Source organism: Sturnus vulgaris, chromosome Z, assembly GCF_052056855.1.
Source record: "Sturnus vulgaris isolate bStuVul1 chromosome Z, bStuVul1.hap1, whole genome shotgun sequence".
NCBI lineage: Eukaryota > Metazoa > Chordata > Aves > Passeriformes > Sturnidae > Sturnus > Sturnus vulgaris.
The window spans coordinates 74815135-74838237 of record NC_142283.1 but is presented as its reverse complement, the minus strand read 5'-3'; the positions used below and the strand labels follow the sequence as shown (position 1 = coordinate 74838237).

Below are 23103 nucleotides of genomic sequence, written 5' to 3'. Positions count from 1 at the left end.
ATTGGGCACATTTCCTAAAGCATTAGGTCCTGGATTTCTCAAGTAGTTAGAACAGCACCAGTGGGATGAAGACATGTAAATGAAGACAGACTTTGTCCAGCACAATGGGCCAAAATTGGAAGAAAGAGTAATGCTCACTTTGCTAGAAAAAAAAGGGAAACAAAGAATATTATGTGAAGAGAAATCTGAAATTTTAGTTTGCAAAAGGGAAGCAGATCACAGAATCATTTTTATTGGAAATGACCTTTGAGATCATCTGAGTACAACTGCCAAGGCCACCACTAAACCACATCCCCAAGTGTTTTTTAAAAGCCTCCAGGGACAGTGAGAAGCTGATTCAAGAAGAAAAGGGATGAGAATAGAGGAGACAGAGGTGAGACTGATGAACAGAGGTACTTTTAAACAGAATAGAGAATGTATAGGAAACTAGTGGGAGAGAATCTGGTGCAGAAGTGCAGTACTTTGAAGTAAGAAAAGAGAAGGCTGACCGGAACCATTATGATTCAAGATGAACTTCAACACACAATCACAAACACTTCATGGACAGAGGCAAGAGGGAAATCTGGTGATGGGGAGCAATCATGACCTCAAGCTCTGCAGACACAGATGTCTTAAAATGTTCTGGGCAGACACAAGGCTATGAAGACCCATGTTTCTCTCAGTAAAGTAAAGCTACTACTTTCAAATTCTGATTTCTGGGGAATAACTACTGCTTGAAATGACAATTCCCAACATATGTAAGTCATTAGTCCCTGTTATAAACGGCCCATTTATAAAATAAATTAAAAATATAACAAAGTATCTTTGTATTATCCACATGAAATAATACAATTTATCCCAAGATTACATGTATCTACTTAGAATCATGGAAGCAACAAAAAGCTTTCTTAAGTTATTAGAAGATTAAAAAAATCTTAACAGCTGGACTCTGTGAACCTAGAGGTATTTTCCAATCTAAACCATTCCATATTTCTACGATAAATCTTTTTCCTGTTTAAGCATCAATTTTACATTGGCCACACAGTTGTCACTGAGTTTTTATTAGTTAGGATACAGCTTCATGGAAGTTGAATCACAAGAATCTTTTACCTAAAAGCTTGCACTGACTGAAGTTACTGTAGATCTGAGAAAAAAGTAGGAAATGATAGCTAAATTAAAAGTTTCCCATCAAAGTGCTGTATAAGACATTGTTTAATAGGGCCCACTGAGCCTGTTGGACAATTAGTATTACTCCTGTATTATTAATGCAGAACAGTATATAATGGCTTATGACCTATAATAACTGACTGAAGTGTTGGATATAACTTCTCCAAATAACCTCCGTTTACTTTAGGGCTTCTAACTCTGTGACCACTAATAATACTGCAAAGTGTTTTTAAAATTTATGGTGGACTAAATTAGTATCTTATTTGAATTATATGAAATTATTAACCTACTAATTCCTGCAACTACAAGAGCAGCAAGAGGTGGTTTTGGATCCTAGAAACTGCTCAAAGAGGCTTAAAGGTGTAATACTTGACCAGATTTCTCTAATAAAATAGGACCTGATATTCCATTTACCTGTACTTAGGATGATTAACAGCATTTAAAAAAAAAACAGTTAGGTTGTAATAATTTGGATGCTTTTTGAGTTGTTTAAAGCACATTTGATTACAACCTACAGTCCTCATGTGAAGACAGGGACCTTTGGCTGGCAGATAAGGAGGTGATTACTCAACTGATTCTCCTTCTCTATCTTCTACATGGTGCTGTTACCTCTAGAATACTGAACTCTGTTTTAAATACTGCAGTGGCAGAGGCAATTCAAACAGAAACAGACAACAAGAAGAAGTTGCATAAGCTAAGGTACAATAAATAAGAAAAGCAAATGTATTTGCATTTATAACCTCAATAAACAACTAGAGCCTCATTGTTTAGTATACAATAGAAGACAGCTCATGCAAAATTTTTGCTCAAGTAAGGATAGAGTCCCAAATCTTAAAATGACACTTAATCTGAAAGGTGTGCAAACCAAGAAGGGAAAGGGATAATGCAGAGAAAAAAATCATTAATTAACTATCTACCACAGTTAAACAAAGAAAACATAAGGAAAAAAAAATCTGTTTCAGAACATAATTACTCATTCACCTCTGGAATAATTAGTGAAATGAATGATGTGACTATTGAAACATGGAAATTTAAACTCAACATATGGTCAAAAGGAATCAGCTATTTATATCTGGAGAGATTTAGCAGCAAAAGACATTCTTGTCTATTTTCAAATCCAACTACCCATCATGTCACTCAAAGGCACCATGGTTAGTAGGACTTCCTGGAGATACCACAATATCCAATGAATTTTCATGGCAGTTCTTGAAACTACCCAACAGAGAAGACTGTCTAAATAAAGGCTTTATTAACCCACCTACCCTACATCCCAGGGCAGGAGATGTAGTGTGACCAGAAAAGAGGAGAGTTTCAGCACTACTACCTCATCATGAATATCCAAGTACACCATCACCAAAGGAAAACACACCTTGAACATTCCTTCCATCCTGTCTGAGCCTCATATCGCGATATCCCTGCTGAGCGGGAACGGCAAATTTTAAATGTCATTCAGGACCCATTGAATACTGCTAGTATTTGCATTCCTTAAAAAGTAGAAAAACATTAACCTTTTGTTTTATTGAATTAAAATGCCATGGAAATGCTGATGTAGTCTTCAGAGACTGAAATACTTTTACCAAGAAGAATAGCTGTCATTTATTAGACACAAAGAACAATTACTTGATAGGATGCTTTCTGACAAAAAGCAGATTGGTATTCTCATCATAGAAAAGGCATTGTAAAAAAACCCAGCACAGACCTCTGAGACTTGAATAATTTAAAGCTGCATTTGGTGCAATTTGAATTTTTCTTTAGGGAGGCAAAGTTAAATACCTTTAATTTGTTCTAATTATTTCAAATTTGCAAGTTAATTATGGCTGATCATTAAATAACAAAAAGGACTATCGTCTCCATAGAGTTTTACCTCCTACCCTCTGCATTACTTAAGCTAGATTTTAGTATGCATGAATTAACTTTCTAAATAATCACACGGTTTGACTAAATGGCTCAGTAAAATGAGCTCTGATCCTCACAATAAGCATTAATGGACATTAGAAAGGCTATTGGGACCCATGTTACTTACATTATAAGTATTTTTAATGGAGTCTTATTTACTAATCTTTATGTACTGTTCAAGTTAGGGCATCATATAGATACATTATTCTGCTTTAATAGAGGAAAGTCAGTTCTTCAAGATACTAAAATAAATGTCCACTTAGAGCCAACTAAATTCATTTTTAAACTAATGCAGGAAAACTCTGATAGAATATAACTTGTTTTAGCTGCTGATCCTGATGAATCAATCCAGCATAATGGTAGCCTTGTTCTGCAAATGGAGTTTTGCAGATCTGTTGAATCACCAAGCAACCCAAGCAGCTCAGGCTCTTGCCAGAGTCGTGCTTACTATCAGCATGTGATTTACCTCGCCCACGAGGCTTCCTCTCTTCCCTGCTCCACACCCAGCATTCAGCTGACTGGGTTCCCAGTCTTTGATCCCAGATTTGGATGCTCACCTTTCACTGAATTCTGATCTTTCCATGCATTTTTCAGTGCAGATCAGCAGCATTCAGAGAACAAATTAATGTTGTAACTATTCAGAAACCCAAAACGAGAGGCAATTCATGCCTTCACTATGTATGTTCAACAGATGGCTGCCTTAATGGTACCCTACTGCACTCTGCTGAGGCAAGGGCTTGCGAGTTTAACCATCATCAAACTAACAGATTGCCGTGGTAGGTTAGCTCCAAAAGCAAACATGTTGAAATGTTATTTTCCTGTTCTGTAATTTCTGTTTTAAAAATAAAATAATTAACAGTTCATGTGTGCAATCTGCTGCAATTATATCAGGCCAAGAATGCATAACACTTAATGATGCAAAACTGGTGATAAGTAGACAACCCAAGCAATACGTTTTTGTAGCTGGAACCTGAATTGCCATTTCAGATGCAGTTTGACAAACAGGCTGAAAATTGCTTCCTCCCCTGCCACTTTTGGCTGGGAGTGTTTTCTAGCCAGATCAGTTTCCAGAGTCAGCTCAGTATAAAGCAGCAGCACTACAAGCACTGGAACAAAAGAGAAGATGCCAGGACCTTCTTTTCAGCAGAGGTCCAAATTTAGATCAGTTCACATTAAGCTTGTTATCAAACAGCACTTTTGAAAACCACCCGTTCCAAAGTGGGGCAGCCTGGGAGATTATTTGTCTGCATAGCAAATTAAAAAAATATTTCTAGGGAGAAAAGAAGCAGTGTAGACTTTGGATGCATGGATCTGAAAACAAATGGCAGTGCTCTACTGAAAAATCACAGCTTTTCCAGTCCTCTCAAGTGGAGCTGAGGAGAAACACGTCAGAACATACAGGCCAGCAGAGCAGCACACAGGAAAGAGAAGAGAGATTGGTCTACTTGCTACTGCTTTGTGCAGGGTGTACAAATCCACAGGGAGGCTGAGAAGAGCTGCTAGGGAGGTAAGAGAGTTGCAGGTGAGGAGGAGAAGCACAGTGTGAACTTCAGGCCAATCTCTCATCCCTGAATGCCATCACCCTTCCTAAAAAATGTTTTTTAGCTTAGCATTTTTTCCTCCATTTAAGAAGCAGGAAGAAGTCCTATTCTAATACAGACCTTGCAGACCATATTCAAGCCCAGAGTGAGATTTCATGGGCCAATTATGAAACTTGGCATTTGATGCTTATGTTAGATGCATCAGCATGTTAATGGCACTGCTGGGATCCAGTGAATGTCAATAAGAAACAGCTGCTTTCCTTTCTAGAGAGCATGTGCATTTAAAGCTTTGAGATCACAGAATCAGATAATAGCTTTGGTTAGAAGGAACCTTTTAAAGGTCCCCTGGTCCAATCCCCCTGCAATGAGTAGGGACATCTTCAACTAGAACAGATTGCTCAGAGCCTATCCAAAGTGACCTTGAATGTTTCCAGGGCTGGGGCATCCACCACCTTTCTGGGCAACCTGTACCACTGTTTCACCACTCTCACAATGAAACATTTCTTCATCATATCTAACTTGAATCTGTCCATTAAGTTGAAAAGCATGACCACTTGTCCTGTAGTTACAGACCCTGTTCAAAAGTCTGTCTCTATATTTCTTAAAAGACCACTTTAACCATTGAAAAGGTGCAGTCAGGTTTCCCCAACACCTTCTCTCCTCCAGCTATCTTCAGGACCAGGTCCATCTCCCTTTTCAGATATTTTTTAGGCAAAAGGCAGGAGGGCAGGGACAGGTAGGGAAACACTTCAACAGTCAGTGAGAGTTCTGGAAATGAAATATAAATATTATCAAATCTGCTTGTAATAAAAGGATTTTTCATCACAGAAAATAGACAGTGATTGCCTACAATCTACATGTTATTATGCAGACAATATATTGCTGAGCTGTCACGCAGAGATTTCATCTCTTACAGCACTCTTCAGGCTCAATGCCCTTGAATCCAGTAATGCCTATGGCTGTGTCAGGTTTCTCTGTTGTTTTTTGGGCTTTTTTCCCCTCTGTTGAGCTCTCTCTCTCAAACGTACTGCATTTGGTTTACTTTTCTTTCATTTTGGAGGTGATACACTGGTACCTATGCTAAAATTTTTTCAGTATCTGAAGCTGTACCAGGGTACAGCAAACCATAACACAGTTTCCCCAGACCACTCTTTCAGAGACCGGTTCCTTCCCTATTCCCTCAGTGGCTGGTGCTCAGATATTTAATTCTGCCAGCAAGAATTGAGGCCACATATGCTCTTAATTAACAATGACCTATTAGATCATACCAGCCATAGGTGAAACCCTAGCCCCACTGAATCAATCAAAATACTGTCTTTATTTTCAATGAAGTCAGGACTTCACTTAATATACATGGTTAGAGGTCCACTTGTAGCAAGTATTAAGCTAAATTTAAACTAGAATTATATTCATGCCTTCCCTTTGAAGCCCTCTCCTTCCTCTGGTTTAAGTTCACTACATTTCAGCTCCATACCAGAACCTTTCCAACATATCTGAGTTTTTCTAATAAACAGCAAAATTACAGCTGTGATTACTTTTCTATCTTTTCTGAATTCAAAGAAAATTCTAGTATAAAGATTTTCAGACAGTCACAAAGAAATGGCCACAGGAAACAGGCTGGCCAAGCTTTAGCAGGGCAAAATTCTGTGACTGTGTGTTTGGCCTTTCTTATAGAGCAGAGCAGCTGTCGTTCCAGCAAACTCTGCTGTCAGCCTTCACAAAAGAAAGTCATGTAAATGTCAAGTCACAGGTATAAAAACAATCCTTCCAAACAGTGTCTGTATATCTGAAAAGCCTGCCTGGCTGTCACCAGTCAAAGCACCACGAGGAATGATGCAAAACCCTGCTTAGGACAAAGTTTTTGAACTAAATCTAAACTTCTTCAGTACATCAGGCGGCATCACTCTCTCCTTCAGAAGGAGAATCACATGCTCTTCAGCGAAGTGAATGCCAGTCTTAGTGCCTTATCCAGCATCACTAGTGTCTGGCTGAGAGCCAGCCCCAATCACAAGATACCCATCGAAATGCCATATGCAAGCTATCTCCTGAACAAACATGCCCCAAATTGGATTGCAATTTGGTTATGATAAAGGCATAGAAGAACAACACATCATCTCTTCTCAACTTCTCTGGCTCACCCAGAACAAAAGGCACACAAAACACACAGTGGATGGGCAGCATTTCAAACTAGGTTGTGGCAGAGATGAGTCTGGGTGTGCAGGTAACCACCTTTTGTCTTCCTTTGCTAAGACTATTAGTACACAAGCACTCTCTTTACTGAAGTTTCCAGACTGGCTGATAAGTGTTGATAGCAGCAGCTTTCAGTAAATGATCAGCAATTGCAAAAGTCCCTCTTCTGGTCATGGATCATCATGGAGCAATCATTTGCCAAGGGTAACTGACAAGACAGCAGAGGAGGGACACACTAAGAGTGGAACAGTAGATGCAGGGTTTCAGTACGCCCCACTACTAAGATCTGAAAAAATTCCTCATTAGAGAAACAGATATTTAAGATCACACTTTTTTGTGTGGGTATTGAGAATTACACATGCACAGAAAATCTGGAGTTTTGGAGGATCAGAACAGTTGAAAAAGACACAGCAACTATAGCTGCTTCTATTCATTGACAAAGTTACACTTGATTGATGCCAAGTTTCAATGTTTATGATACCAGTAGGACTAATTTTCATATCTGGTTTCTAAGTGAGGAAATGAAGGAACAAAGTTTCAGATTTGTCACACCAATAGAAGCTAAAATTAATAACCAATAAACTGGGCAAATAGACATATTCTTAAGGATCCTGAGGTGACTTTCTGAGTCACTGACAGCTTTCCTGATATCAGGGAATATGTCACAGGGAAAGTCTTTCATAAATGCATCAAATTCCATAATAAACACAACTAGAGATTTTATACAGTCTATTCTTCTGAGGCTGCAGAATCTGATTTCTGTAACCAGGAACCATTATCACTGAAAACAACACAGAAACACCCTTGCAGGACCCATATTTTTCCATTAAATTTCTGTCCTCTTAATCACCTTTATCTGTACCACACGATGATTGAATCAAGCATGTTAAGCACAGGTTACTGCAGGTTTTTAAAGCTATATTCTGTTAGTGTCAAAGTCTTACAAATCTTGGGACTATTGAATCAGGACGCTGCAGTGCTTTACTTATTCCAAAAAGCCATTTGGCTCCTTGGCCAAATACAAACCTGACATGGGTTTTGATTTTTGTTTTATAATGACAAAAACACTCATGTCAGAATTTTGGCATGTCTGTAACTATGGCATCCTAAATATTCTCATACTACAGCACCTTTTAAAATGGTGTCATACACTATCCCAGATCAGTTAGAAACCCTTCCTGATGCATCTTCACATTTCATTGGCCTTTTTTCTGTGATTAAATCACATCTGTGGGACATGGTCACTCTATGATTAAAGAGTATATTAATGATTTACCACTACACTAGTACTCATCCATATTATATTGCTTAGTAAAATGAAAACACTGAGATTGTTTATTGATCTGCTTTTTTAAAAAAATCCTATAGCCTGAAAAGATGTAAATAGAGAAGTTGAGACTTTGGTCTTTACTCTGATTAGTAGATTACCATGCCCAACAGATGCAAATTTGACAAGATAGCTCCTGGTAATAATTTAAAATAACAATTTTAGCTACTTCAGTTGCCTTAAATTCACTGAAGCTACATATTTCCCAGAGCATGTTTGATGGCTAGTGACTGTCAAATTAAGTATTTATTGCAAGAGCTATACAGACTTAGATGCCTAAATAATGGCATACAACTATAAAAACCATGGTCTGGGCCCCATGGAAAAACCAACACACTAAAGATTTCCTTTCAGTACATATATTTTATGTGAATTTGACAGCACCAGCAAATATTGACTCAACCAGGATGTTTACAGATTTAACATGTTTTTGCACTTGTATTTAGAAAATATTCAGATTTAATAGCGTTTAAACCAGATGGAAACCACTGCCTCACTAAAAGGCGCATACCACTGAGATATGTATTGGCATTGCTCTGATGTCCAGCATCAAGGGGAAGAACAAAGGGAAGAGATCCTGGCACAAGGCTGTTTGCCCTGATGCTTTGGGCTCTAGGCTGCCAGTTCCCAGCCTCTGGAAACCCTTTTGGTCCAGACACAAGTGATTTTTGCCATTTTAGAGCTACTGCTATTGATTTTTAGGTGTGACAGTCTACCTTTGCATACGTTTGTTACAGGTGGAAACATCTGTTCAGAGCAGATGTCATGAGTGCCACTCTGACACTGTGACGTGGGCTCAGGGATTTGCATTATTTGTGCTGCCAAACCATCTCAGCCCTACTGAGTCCACAGCTGGTATATAAACTTAGCCCATCTCCTCAGAGGCATGGTTTGCTCAAAAAGGGTGCAGAGATGTACATGGAGACTAAGGGAATACGGAGTTAAAAAGAAAAGAAGGATTAACTATGCATTGATCAAACAGAAGGGCATGTAGTTATACAAAGAGGTGAAGGCTGGCACTATTGACAGAAGACTGAACACACTTGCAAATTGTTTTGTTAAAAATTCTTGTGCGTGCTAGAAGCCATGCAAAAGCATTTGCACAAAGGAGAGCTGATGACTTGTCAGTGCAGTTGAGTTCTAATGCTTCCCCCCCAGATCACCAATGAAATCTTTCTGTAATGGTTTAGATTTCAGGTTGATTTACCAGGCAGAGACCATCTTTGTGATCAGTGTGAAGAAACACATTAGTTTGAAACTCACCAAATTAGGATTAAGAGTGGGGAGAGGAGGAGAGCAGTCTTAAAGAACGTAGGACAAAAAAAAAATAAGGAAAAAAAAGAGCTCAAAGTGATAAAACAAGAAAGACATTGTCAGCACACACAGATGGAGGCAGAAGTCACCATGACAAGACCCAGTGGTTCTAAAAGACAGAAAGAATTACAGAATGCAGTAGCAGCACATGGCTGAAAGTTAATCCAACACACAAAAAAACTCTGAGTGCCACATAACTGACAGAGTAAAGGGTGGTGGCAGAAAAAATAAAATAAGGAACACCTTTATGTCTTTTAACAGACAACTGGCCCCTGAAGGTGAGTTTTAAAGAAGCTAAGCAGACAAGACCTGAAGAAGCAGCCAAGATACCCATTCGGAAAACTTATTGTGAAGTGAGCAGTTAAAGAAGACTTTAGAGTAGTCAAGGTGCAAGCAGGACTAAAGCAAGGGGTGTTGTTTTAACTGTTGACACAGCAAAAGGATATTTTGGCTGCAAAGGAGAAGGAAGTTGCAATAGCTGTCAACATCCCAGATGCATGCAGAGAAGGAGAGTGATCCCGAGGTTATGAGTCTGAGTGGCAGGGAGGATGTGGCATTATCAAAATCAGAAGCGAAGAGAGATTCAGAAGAAAAAAGGAAGGAGTTCTGTTTTGGCCAGATTAGGAATGATCTGAAGGCAAAACAACTGGGATTATGTGTCAGGGAGGCAGTCTGATATGCAAGACTAGATGGAACAGAGCAGAAGGTTTAAGAGTTATTGGCAGGGAAATGATAGCCAAATCCGTGTAACAGGATGTTGTCATCCAGTGGGTACAGAAATCTTCAGTCAAATCAAGGAGTGACTAAATCCCTTCCCTGCCACCTCACAGAGGTTCCTACCTAGTTTCAAATGAAATTATCTAAAATAGTGCTGCAAAAACATGCATTAAAAAAACCTGACTTTCCATAAAATCTAAAGATCATACTGTTTCTAAAACTAGGGCAACCACTAAATGAAAGTTAACCCGAACAATAACTTTAGCTAAACTTCAGGTCACATGCATTTAATATAATGAGATGAGGAATATGAAAAGGCCATTCATAATGGAATTCATCGAGTTAGGAATGCCATGCTTAGCTGCCTTATAACATATAATTAATGATCCTATAAAAATCCAGCAGTACGAACTCTCCCGGCTGCCCGCAGAACTGTTCTTTATGCTGGGCAGGGCAAGCAAGCATCTGCTTCCACAAATACTGCCCTTTGAGAAGCTCAAAAGCTTTTTTCCCCCTGTTCCATCAGGGACCACAGTGCCATTTCCATGACACACTGAGCTTTGAACCGTTACCCAAATCAGTCTCTAGCATTTGGCAACCCAGTACACATCTGTCATGATAGACTGGTTATTGGTCAAATGTTAAAGAAAAAGTCATTAACTCTCTTCCATTGTTTCTAATACCCCACCTTCCTCCAGATTATTTATAATCCCCACTAAACCCACCCTCTGTTTATAGTCTTCTAACACAACAGTGAAATATATACTGCCTGGAGACCTGCCTTGCCTTATACCACTCCCAACCATTTGGTACAACAGAAGATGTTTTCTCTCCATCAAAAGGCCTGATCCCTCCTGAAGCACTGATGCTCACATTCAAGGTTAAAGGATTAAGGCCTGAAGCACTGGGTACCAGAGAAAATGAAGCCAAATATCGAAAGAAACACAAAAATCAATCCTCTTCACTGCAGGAGCAGTGTGAAGAACAAATCAGCTGGGCTGAATCTAAAATTTTCTCTGCGTGGCTCTCAAAAATTAGCACTTTTATAAATATAATGGGTAGTTCTGCGAAGCCTCAGCAACCATTCAAAGCCACAGAGTTCAACATCAGTATGGTCTGGGAAGTTTTATGTCAGAATAATTCAGTGTCAAGTACACAAAGTCCACTTCAGAGAGAGTAAGAGCTGGGAAGTGAGTGAGAGCACGTGTGCTGTTATCTTTATATGTAGTCTGGAAATCTGCAAGTGGCAGAACCTAATATTTACTAAAGTTTGCTCTTTGCTTCAATTCTCTGAGTGCTGAAGTGCAGCCAAGGTCATAGGAGGGGTGGGGGAGTAGGTTTTAGCTTAGTGCAGCTGTGATCATGGGCAGAACAGCAGGGTACAGAGGATTTCTTGCTTAACTTTGTAATACCAATAGCTTTTGTTCTTAGTCCTGCCCCATCAGTTCTGATATCAGCTTTAAATGGCATGAAAGTTGTGCGGGTGGGTTTAAAATTTCCTGATTTAAAACTACCTTCCAGAACATTTTGTTTTATGAGGTTTTTCTTAACTTTTCCAACTGATAAATTCCTGGGACATACGAATGTCTAGATTAAGCAAAATATTCTCTTCATCCAAGATTAAATATAAAAATAAAAAGTAACAAAATGGTCTGTCTGAAGAAGTAATCCATTCCAATTTATAAAAATAGAATTCAGGTTTTCAAAATTCAATTCAGGAAATAAACAGTGTCTACATTTTCCCATAAAGGAGGCATCTGCAAATGACTTGCAAAAATGTCTCTCACTGTCTGCAAGTGTTGGCAAGGAAGAAACTCCTTCAGGAGACACATGCATTTCACATATTTCAACTCAAAGAAAAAATTCTCCGAGCATTTCCAGTTTTGATGTGGGATATTACCAGAACCAAACCTGTGCAGAACACTGGCAGGAAACACAAGTTTAGTGAAAATACCAAAGCACTTGTGTTTTAACAAGCCTGTTTTCACCAACTGCCCTCCTAAGCTTAGCAGTGTTTTTAATGCCTGAGTGTCTGTCCTTTTTGAAGAGCTCACCTGCAGGCTGAGTGTATCTACCTATGGAAACCACTTATGGCATTTCCTGCTTACATCTTGTACCTAGAGTCGCTCAGTAGGCTTCCTGCTCAAGGTTACTTTGGACTGCAATGGGAATGATGTAATACTGCTGTGTGCAGCAGACGTGATCATGAGAACAGAATCAGCATAATTCAGGTAAATGTTAGATAGGCAGCTTGAAATCACTGTTGCAGTTGAAAGTAAACCTGAAAATTAGATTAGTGAAGGAACCAGGTCAGCAGAAATGAACTCCACTCTCTCCAGTCCGATAAGGATCACTGCCTACCCTAACAAAAAAAACCCCAACATTAAATGCATGCATAGGTATATGTAAAAAATTGTCACACACTCCCCTTTATGCTTTTAGTAACCACATCAGAACAAAAACCTTCACCCTGTACAAGAAAGCCTACTACCTTCAGAGTCTGCACGTGGCATTAATGAAGCAAAAATGTGTGTCTAACTCTGACTGTACTCTCCCATACGTCACAGCAGACTCCAGAAGCCATCTGTTGGAAGGATGCTGTGCCTATATATAGCTAGACACCACCACAAGAGAAAGAAAAACTCATATCTGCACCTAATTCAGCGTGTGCACTATTGGCAGATCTGCAAGCACTTTTTTTTTTTTTTTACCGGCCAAACAAGCATTCGCTCCACAAATATCCTATCTAAAAATGTTTCAAACTTCAATGTAAAATTATCTGGAACAAGAAAGTAACTTGGTTGTTAAAAGGAGCACTAACAGGTGGGTAAGCAGCTTCCAGATACACAGATTTTATGGGCCATTTGCAAGCACAGTTGATTTCATCCCAATTCAATGTTCCAGTCTGCCAAAACAGCAAATAGAAAAAAAAAATTCCAACAAACTGTATTGAGTACATTCCTAAAAGTTGGCCAAGCCCTATATAGATACACCTTAAGAGACCACGGACAACTGGGAGATGACCTGAAACCTGGGAGTCTTGGACAACGAGCCAGTAGTAGCCCTGGTAAGAGTTTCTCCTTCAGAGGCTCAGGACCTGGACACACCTCGGGACCAGGGAGGTGATGTGCTGGAATGAAGAACCGAAAAGAAAACTACTCATAGGAAACCAAACGGCTGCTACCATTTCTTTGCAATTATCTTCTCCTCAAAAACAGGAGTAAAGGGGCCAGCAAAAGTCATGCCAGCAGCAGCAGAGCCATAGGATTGCATGCGATTTTTATTCTACATTTAAATTATTTGGATAGGGGGAATTGAGTGAACAAACCTGGATATGCCTGGGACAGCAGGGGGAGCTGCGAGTCTGCATTCCTCTACAGGTCTATTTAATTGCGTTGAATATTTGGACAAAAGCACACAAGTGTGCTTGCACATCACCACAGAAAGATGCCTGCATGTCTAACAAGCCTCAGAAAAGAGAGTTCGTAACAAAGCATTAAACAAGGAGCAACAGATAATTGTCACCTTCTCTCACTAGATAATAAAAATAGTTACACCATAAACATAAAAATCTTTTTAAAGACCCCTGATGGCACTCCCTCCTGGAACTATCACCATAGCAATGAGCATCCAAGTACAGGGGAAGTACCGCTGAATCCTGTGTTTGATATTTTTGAGTAACTAAAAATACAAACTGGCAAAAATACTCATGGGTGATGTAGAATGAGGCACACAAAAATAAAGAGCCTTCAGTGAAATTAAAGGTGGCCAATTCCACCTGCAAATGTTTAATACACCAGGAAAGAATCCTTTCACCAGGTAGCATACATTGAACGAGTGCCTGTAGATAACTGTAAACACATCTGATAGCTGCTGCATCCAACAATTCCTATTTAAATGCTTTGCACAGGTCTGTGTAAAGGCTCAGCGGCAGAATTGTGTGAAATCCGAGGCAAGGATGCCCGTTAGAGAGAAGGCAGTAAAAAGCCACACTGGCAGAGCTTTACAGGAAACTTAAGACTCAGAAAAGCAGGGAATCTTGAATGTTAAGATTTAGGCACACAGCAGCACTCTGGGGAGGGGTGCTTGCAAAGTGAAAAACTGTGTCTCCTCAAGTTGGTGCCATTAAATACATCTTATTTCCATGCCATTCAGATCAAAGTTAAGATTAAACGAAGGAAGGAAGAGTTTTAAAATTCCTCTCCCAGATGCAGATGTCAGGAGCACACACAAAAGCAGGTGCTGGGTGTATTGATCCTACTGAATACGCATGGAGTGGGTACTTGAGCATGTACCAAGCATCTGTGTCTGGGAGATGGAAAGCACTTTGTAAAAGACTGTTTTATGCTAAACAAATGCATCAGGTTATGTTTTTATTTTGAATATTTTAAAGCATCTTGCACACTGGGGCAGACTTGAAAAGAAATTATACAGACAACTTGCCATTAATTGCACAAGCTACCATCTCCATAGCTGCAAATTGTCTGTGGGCTCACTTAGGAGAACTCCAAGCTACAGAAAACCATCCTCAATAAAACCTGCTCTGACTGCTGTATCATAGAGAAATAGAGATCCTGCATCTGAAGGTGGTTCAGATCCTAAATGCTGGCCCAGCTGCATCTAGGCAAAGGGACAGGCACATTTCATCTCAACATCAGGGAAAAGGACAAATCCAACACTGCAAATTCATACCAGAATAGGTATCCAAATAGGCTGAGATGGACAGTGCTTGTTGAAAATGACAACAAAAAGACTTTATTAGCATGAGCAGAAGACAAAACGAAACAGGCAACCTTTGAAAATCTAGCTATAGTTTGAAGTAGCCCCTGAGATCAAAACTTTCACTTTCACTAACAGTCTATGAGGAAAATCTGTATCAGAAATCAAACTCTGCACTGTATTTGCTTGTGGAATCTTTTCTGCTTTCTTCAATGAGGGAAAAAATTAATCCCTACAGGAGATGACAAGATGCCTTTTAAACTACATACCTCATTTCTGACTACAATTACCTTTCAATAGTCTGGCACAGCTGCATGCTCCTATTTGCTTTTTTTTTCATTAAGGGTTCCTCTATTATTTGTACCCATCCTATAGCATTTATGCCTGGCAGTGATGCACATTCCCTTGTCTACAATTCTTCCTACAGACAGTAGAGGATAAATTGCAATTAGATTTTTGTAATTGTAGATAATTAACTCAAAATGAGCTGCTAATTATATAAAAAAACAATGTTTTTTCAGTTCTTGATTATATTATTAATTTTACTTCTCACTTCAGCAAGTTTCATATTTTAAAGGTATTTCACCATCTCCTTTAAAATACCAGGACATTTTTAAAGTAAGTTTTGCTTATTTGAAGACTGAAATCAAGTTCTGTGCTGTGAGATTTGCTAGATGAGCTCTCATGTATGACCTGGAAGTCAGAGAGGGCTGATTTTCCATTAGTGTTCTGTTGGCATTTACTATAACAAGAACTGTTTGATAGGTCAATTAAAAAGCCAACACCACCATCACCACAAAAAAAAAAAAAAAAACAAAAAAAACAAACACACAACAAAAAAAAACCCAAAAAACCAAAGAGCCCCACATCATGAAAAGGAAATGAAAAAACAAAAAACCCTAAAAAATAAAAATGCAGTGGAAAAAACCACCAAAACAGATAGTTAAAAAAGGGTGTATGTCTACCAGCTCTTGCTCTTTCCTAAGACACGGCCACACACTTATACACTCTGCCTCTCTGCACTGAAGAAAACATCCCTTACATATTCAAATGCATAAAAGAGACAAATGGACTTGTCTTCCACAGCCTCTTTAAGCCTTACATTAAAGTAAATTATTTAGGGACCATTCATCTGGTAACCTTTGCAAAACTGAAGAAGGCATATACGAAGAAAAACTTCCAAGTGTTTTGCTGCCAAACTTTGTAACCAGCTGGCATGGCACCTTGAGACTGCTCAAACACACAATAACTTTGAAAAATTACAGTAAATTAAACCAGAGGAATGAAGAGAGGGTGGGGAACCTTTTGAAATCTGGGACTCTCATTTTGTAAACAGCACAGGTTTTCCTAATTTTCCCTGCTAGGATATGTAGATATTTGCAGGTTTTTGGTAAACTGTTGCCAAGAAGTCCTACAGATGTTCTAGGTTACATTTTTCCTCCAGGGGGCTTAATGCTGCTGCATCTTAAGCATGTCATGACTCTCCATCTTTTTTGTTACAGTGATAATACTTTGATCACTTCAGTTTGTGTGAAAATGAAAGCAAAAAGCATCCGAATGCAACAAATATATGCCAGTAACTCACAGCAGCCAAACACCTGGTTAAGCAGTGAAGTATTCCAAAGAAACTAACAACTCCTGCTGTTCTGGAGAAAAAAAGGCTTATCCCTTTTCAGGGAAAAGGGATCTCAAAAAGAAAAATAAAACTACTACAATAAAGTTTAAAAATAAGAAAAAAAGAAGGTATTGGACCCTTAGTTTATAAATGAATTATCAGTTTGTCCAGGATTCTCAGAGGAGAGAAGTTTATTATTTTGAGGTATTCTCTTGTCGCTAAAGAAAGAGTCATTCAAAGCACAGCTGCTCATCTTGTCCACCATTCTTTGGTCAAAAGAACACCTATAGTTACAGCACAGAACAAGAAGTTGTTACTTTCTGAGAAAAGGAGAAAACCTTGCCAGTTTTTATTTGTTGCTTTCCTAATAAGCCTGAATCTTCTTTCAGTGTTAACTTGAATGCGACATGGTAGGACAGAAGGAAAGTACAATAGTGTACTGATTGAAGTTTTAAATAGCAAGCAGGATGGAGATAAAGAGCTAAATATTGGCTTAACTCTGCTTCCAGTTATTTCAGTGGTGGTTTGCTCCGATCACACTGAAGTAGAGGTGCAATGCAGAGGTATTTAAAAAACAAGTAACTGTCACCAACCGTGGAAGATCTATCTGAGTGTTAAAGGATAATGTATTATTTACATCAGGTCTGAATAAAGACTAAAGAGATGTTCTGATCTTAATTTTAAAAGTAGCAAGCAGCACCTAGAGCAAAGAACTAAAACCAAGATTTTGTGAAAATTCCATTTTGCACCAAGCTAAGAGGTGGCACACAAAACCTTAAGCCTCTTCAGGAAGTCAGCCCCTAATCTTTGAGTAATAACAGGTCAGCATAACTATTGAGTTCACTCATAAAACACAGCAGTCAATGAATTTTACCCTTCCTGCAGAAAAAAGCTCTTAATCTGAAACAAACACATGAACAAATACACTTGGCAGGCAACAGCACACTGTCAAGAAGATATACTGACCCTGTGAAGCACTTAGAAGTGAAGAGAGAAATTACCTTAGCCCCATGCTGCTGCCGTTCATCATCAGAGCAAGTTCTCTGGGTGCTTCAGCAATGGGCACATCTTCTGAGCCAGCTGCGTGGCCTCTAATCCTGGAAAAGACAACTTAGTTAGCTAGTTGGCTCTGCAGCTGGTCAAATCTCCGCAGGAACTTGCCACTAAAAGGTGACCTATATGTCTACAAGCAGGGCACTTACACACATTAAATGCAGATGTTTTCACAATTGTCTTCACACTTTCAAATATACTTCTGGATTGGAAGGCTGGTTCAGGCACAGTGCCTTTGCTTCTAAGGGTTACCACTGGGACAACCTCAGCCAGTGTAACTCGGTTGAGTACCAGCATTTCAAGATTAGAAAGGGAAAACACTAGGGAAAAATCTGCAGTTTTTTTGTTAGAGAAACAGAAAATTTCATTTACAGAATACAGCACCAGAGCTCAAAGGCATCATGTGTAAGCCACATAGAACAGAATTTATGTAAGATGGTTGTGTGTCCTCAAACTGTGGGCTCACAAATGATGTTCCACCTTTAGATAACTCCACTCTCCTTTTTCTCTAACAAAGACAGAAAAGTCAAGGTAGAGCTTTTATGAACATCACAGTATATCAGGCACATACATTTCTTTTGCTAGAACTGCACATTAATTTCAATAACAAACTGAATTTAAGCTCCTCCTGCCTTTGGGACCTTCCACAAATATATGGGGCTTTTTAATTTTAACTAAAATTCCCGTTTCTAAGCTTTGCTGTTACTGGTCTGCTCCAGTGAGGCTTGAACCAGGAGGAACCAGTGAACTGCACATACACACACCATTTTTGACAGCAGAGCAACTATTTCACTTACAGAGTAATTGCAAACTGAGAGTACTATGGTCACGTGAGACTAAATACAGAAATGTGGAAAATTAAAAGCAGTTATGATGCAGTGTGGCAAAAAAAAGAATCAATTCACATTTTAGCTAAAAGATTAGAAAAGTTAATTGCCAATAACTGCAAATGGTCAAACCTCTTATCTGTCATTCAATGACAATGGATCTTAACCAGCACTCTATCCAGGCAGAAGGACAGACAAAAATAAACACTTATCTGGAAAAGGATTTTTCTTGTGTTGTTTTTTATACTGTTATCATGTTCTAACCGAGTTAGAACCTCCTGACAATGAAGAAAAGGGTATTTGAGCTTAGCTAAACAAATTTTTATTGTTAGCAGTATATAAAATTACCCTGTTACCAAGTGCAAAAGTGAATTATATATCTGGAACTGAAACAGAACTGTGATGCCTAAGAGATTTACCTCTAAATATCAAATATTTAATTCTAAAGATACTGAAATATTTTTAAGAGAAAGCACATTATATTCTAGTTGTTTTCTTAGAGAGAATATGGCAATCTGACTTCACATGCACTTTTGAAAACAGATCACAAAAATACAAAGTCCTCAGATTGATCATATATGATTTTTTTCCATAGAATTCTTTTTAGGTAACTAAAGCTCTGTAAACCATAAAGGGTTTTTTTCAGGAAAAAAAAAAAAAAAGTAGCTATAATAGATATAATGGTACTAACAACCATATTACAGATATTTCAGGTGCATTTTTTTCTGAACTTAAGCCTCCAAACCTGAAAAATTTCCATTAGAAAAAAAATCCACCAAAAACTCAGTTTGTATGTCCTTCATATCTACTTGTTTTTCATTAGAGGGATGCATGCATAGAATTAAGGCATTTGATGATTAAGAATCCATCTGTTCCTACTTAATTCTCACCTGAAGTCATAATCCTTTGTTAGCTACCTCAGTCATTTTCAACACACACATTTGTGATTTTCCTCTAAGACAGGTACTTTTAAAGCCACATAAATACATTATTTTCAATGTAAACAACAATCCAAGGAGACAAACGAAAGACCACCTAGATTACAGCACTCTCTTTTTAGTTTGAAAAGGGACCGGGAGGCTGAAATGAGGAAGGGAAAGTGATGTATTCCTCCATGGTGGTCATGGTACACAGATGTAGGAAGTGGGGTCATCTAATGCACACTCTCATGGGGTGCTGCCAGCAGCTGCCATACTAAAACAGTATAGAAATATCCATGCCTGTGAAACACTCCTACGCCTCTTCCAAAACACTGCAGATTTTTCCCTATTGTTTTTCCTTTCTAATGCTGAAATGCCAGTACTCAGCTGAGTTACACTGGCTAATTTAACCTGTTTCCATTCACTGGTCTGCTCACTTTAATAACATCATACCAAAAAAACAGTTGTTCCCTCTTTCTCAAAGACTCTATTTACATTGTCAGAAAAGTGTTACCTTCTGCAACAAGCCCACAGGCCTTCATGCCACATCTCACGTTTCTATGGCTGATCCATCTTCCTTCAAGTTTTAAGCACATATTGTGCCTCAGTCTTGGCATTCTCCCTTTTCACTCACATTACTGGAAAGAAAATGTCTGAGCTCCCTCTTCCATAAATATATGGGGGAAAAATATATATTCCATATACAAAAATATATACATGCACACACATAGATGTGTGTGTGTGTATATATACGTAATGATCTCCATATTTTCTGTAAAACACACACCTCCCAGTCCTGCCCTAGGAAAGTGCAACACTTGAAAACTGATCTTTCCAAGGAAAGAAGGGGAAATGCCACATCTATGTCATCCATAGTCACACTGCCCTCTTGCCAAATGTCTTTATTCCTCTCAAGTGCCTGCACTAAGATCAGCCTCTCATTTTCTTCTATTGCTTCTCTTTTCCAACCTAGTCTTTCAGTCTTTTCTTCTGCCTTTCTTTCTACCACATACTGTTTTCCTCTGCTTCTTTCCACAGCTGCCATGCTGCTTCCCAACAGTATACACTAACATACTGAAGTCTCTCCTCCTCTGAATCACTCTCAGAAATTGTGCCATAAGCCCTGCCTGTCTTGCTTTATTCTATCTATTATTGCCTTTGTTCTATTCTCCCACTTAAATCAACTATTGCCCATGTGCTCATTAGAAATTTTAGAATTTTTTTTTTAAACTGTAAGTCTCAATAATCACCTGTTATAATCCAGATGGGATTGGTGTAGTTGCTGTTGTTTTAGGAGCAGTTTTGCTTCTTGCTTAGTCAATAAATGTTGGAGTCGTTCCTTTTCAATTTCCAGCTCCATTTTTTGAAGAAGCAGCTTCTGCCTTGTTTCTTCATACAACCTTTTGGCCAGCTCTGTTTCCTTAGGCCCTGAGTCCACACTGTGATTCAGCCCAGAACCTCGACAGTGCCTGGAATGATCACAGGTTTTGTGAACTGTCCCAGACTGTTTTCTAAGTATCTGGCTGACATAGCAGCTCTCTTCCACACTCCCTGAGCTCCCCACATGCCTCCAGGCATGTGAGCCATGACTCACTTGCTGAGGGCACGTGCTCTGAAATTCACTTGCTCTCTGGTCCATCTCCTGAGCTTGCTTTACATGGTGAGGGCTCCTCTGCTTGACTGGGGAAATCACGTTGTTGCACTTTCTGTGCAACTCATTTTCCATTGGATACTCCTTCAGACATTCCTGATGGGTGTAATGCATTTCAGTCCTGTAATCATGGTTATTCCTGCAAGGCTGGGACAGCACAACACGGGCTGGGCTTCCAGCCTTCGATGCTCTACTGTTCTGATGAAGAGTCCATGGTCCCCCAACATCCAAGTAGGATCTGTCCAGCCCCAAAGAGGGCTGTTGGCACATGCTCTTCTTAGTGGATACCTGCAATAGGAGAAACAATTTCCTGTAAATCACTAAAATTAATCTTTGTTCACCATTTTCCCTTGGCTAATGTGTTCTCTCCGAAACTTTTGGTCTATGTTGATGGACTTACAGCCAAACACGATAAAATGTTTACCAGAACAGAGACACAAATCTGCTATCAAATCTACATTTCATTTCATCTACACAAGTGTAATAAATGTAAAACTGCTGTCTGCAGGATCCTCAGCATAAAATGAGTCACTTCAGAGTATAAAGTAGTTGTGAGCATCTAGGGTTACATAAAATCAACTTGAAGAGTGGCAAAAAACCTTAAATGTTAAGGTTTGAAAATGTTTAATTTTGAATACTGAGCCAAAAAATCCATTCAGCCACTATAAATACTCTTTGATTGGCTATTACACAGCAGGAGATTTGATGTAAAACATTTCACCTTGCACTGAATGGTATATTACTTACCGCTGGAAATTTGATGAGAGTTTTTGAAATATCTTTACAGAAACACAGATAAAAACCAACTACTTTCTGTAAAAAATGGTTGTACATCAAAAGCTGTCATTTAAATACAAAACATGTTTAAATGCAGCTATAAACGTAAGTGATTTTTCAATTAAGCTGGGCAAGTGATTATAGTCTGATAAAACTCTGAAGAAAGCAAGCAACTGTAATTCACATTTGTCAACCCAGTACAAGCAAAGTCTAGTGGTTTTGTTATAGTCATGGATATTATATAATAGACATCACAATCCTAGTTACATCGTGGAGTATCTTTGCACTAAGGTTCATCTATGTAGTTAAGTATTTGAGCTTTTATGAACATCACACTGTATCAGGCACATACATTTCTTTTGCTAGAACCGCACATTAATTTCAGTAACAAACTGAATTTAAGCTCCTCCAGCCTTTGGGACCTTCCACAGATATATGGGGCTTTTTAATTACAGAAGCCAGATTTGTTAAAGATAGCAAAACCACTGCAGTGTAAGTGGTTTAGAAGAGAAATTTGGAACCCACTGATGAAAAAAAAAAATAATTTGCCCTCTGGGAATGCTTACAATAGATAGGTATTGTGCACATAGAGTGCAAGACAGTCAGCCAGACCCGAAACACTCAAATTTAAGAATGCAAGCAAGTGTCCAGCAATGATTAGAAGAGAGATATAGTACAAACCTATGCAGCATTTATATGTATAATTTAGATTCTCTTTTAATAAATAAACAAAATACCAAATATACTCAGCTGCCCTTCAAGACAACCAATTACAAGTTTCTTGTAGACTTCACAGAATGTAAATTAATGTGGATTAGCACCTGAATACTGATATTTTATTATTTCCAGTTTTGTGCATACAAATATATCTTCTCTGCCATGTGATTGAAAGCCAAAGATGTCATGTTTTGCCCCAAAGGGCCCAGTGAGTTGGAGGCATTTGCATTAATGTCAGTGCTAAATGTCTGAGGAAAGTCTGGTGCTTGGACTGGGTGAAAAGTGCAGGACACTAAAATATTTTAAAGTCAGAGAGGCTGGCAGGGCAACTGAGCAGAAATGCAACATGCTGCCAAAAAGACGGAGTTTTGTTATTTATTATTTTTAGCATGCCATCCTTGTCAGCAATATTTTCTAGACACATAAAGGCTACAGAGCCCTTTTAATAGGAATTAGACAATACAGAAAAGGATGACGCAGTCTCTCATTTCCCACATCACCTGCTCCTGGTTATAGAGCTGGTGATAGAGCCTACAGGAAGAGGCTTTCAAGGTGGAGGGCTTCCCAGTCCCCATGGACAGCAAGTGGTCTCACACTTGAAGATATTCTTAGAGCATCCTATCAGGGCCGGCAGTGTAGGGTGGTCACAGAAAGCAAATATCTGTCTTTCTGCAGCCCATAAAGAGTAGTTAA

At 38.9% G+C, this 23103-nt stretch overlaps 1 protein-coding gene across 2 annotated transcripts in view; it reads right to left on the bottom strand.

Annotated features, from left to right (window-relative positions):
- The window catches only part of KIAA1328 (KIAA1328 ortholog), a 171254-nt gene that overhangs the window by 36797 nt on the left and 111354 nt on the right, over positions 1 to 23103 (bottom strand). For both annotated transcript variants that reach the window (XM_088155962.1, XM_088155963.1), the window contains 2 exons: positions 20516 to 21204; positions 17467 to 17562 (listed from right to left, as the gene is read on the bottom strand). In XM_088155962.1, the coding sequence (XP_088012088.1) occupies positions 17467 to 17562; positions 20516 to 21204 (785 nt within the window). The remainder of the gene's footprint in view (positions 1 to 17466; positions 17563 to 20515; positions 21205 to 23103) is intronic.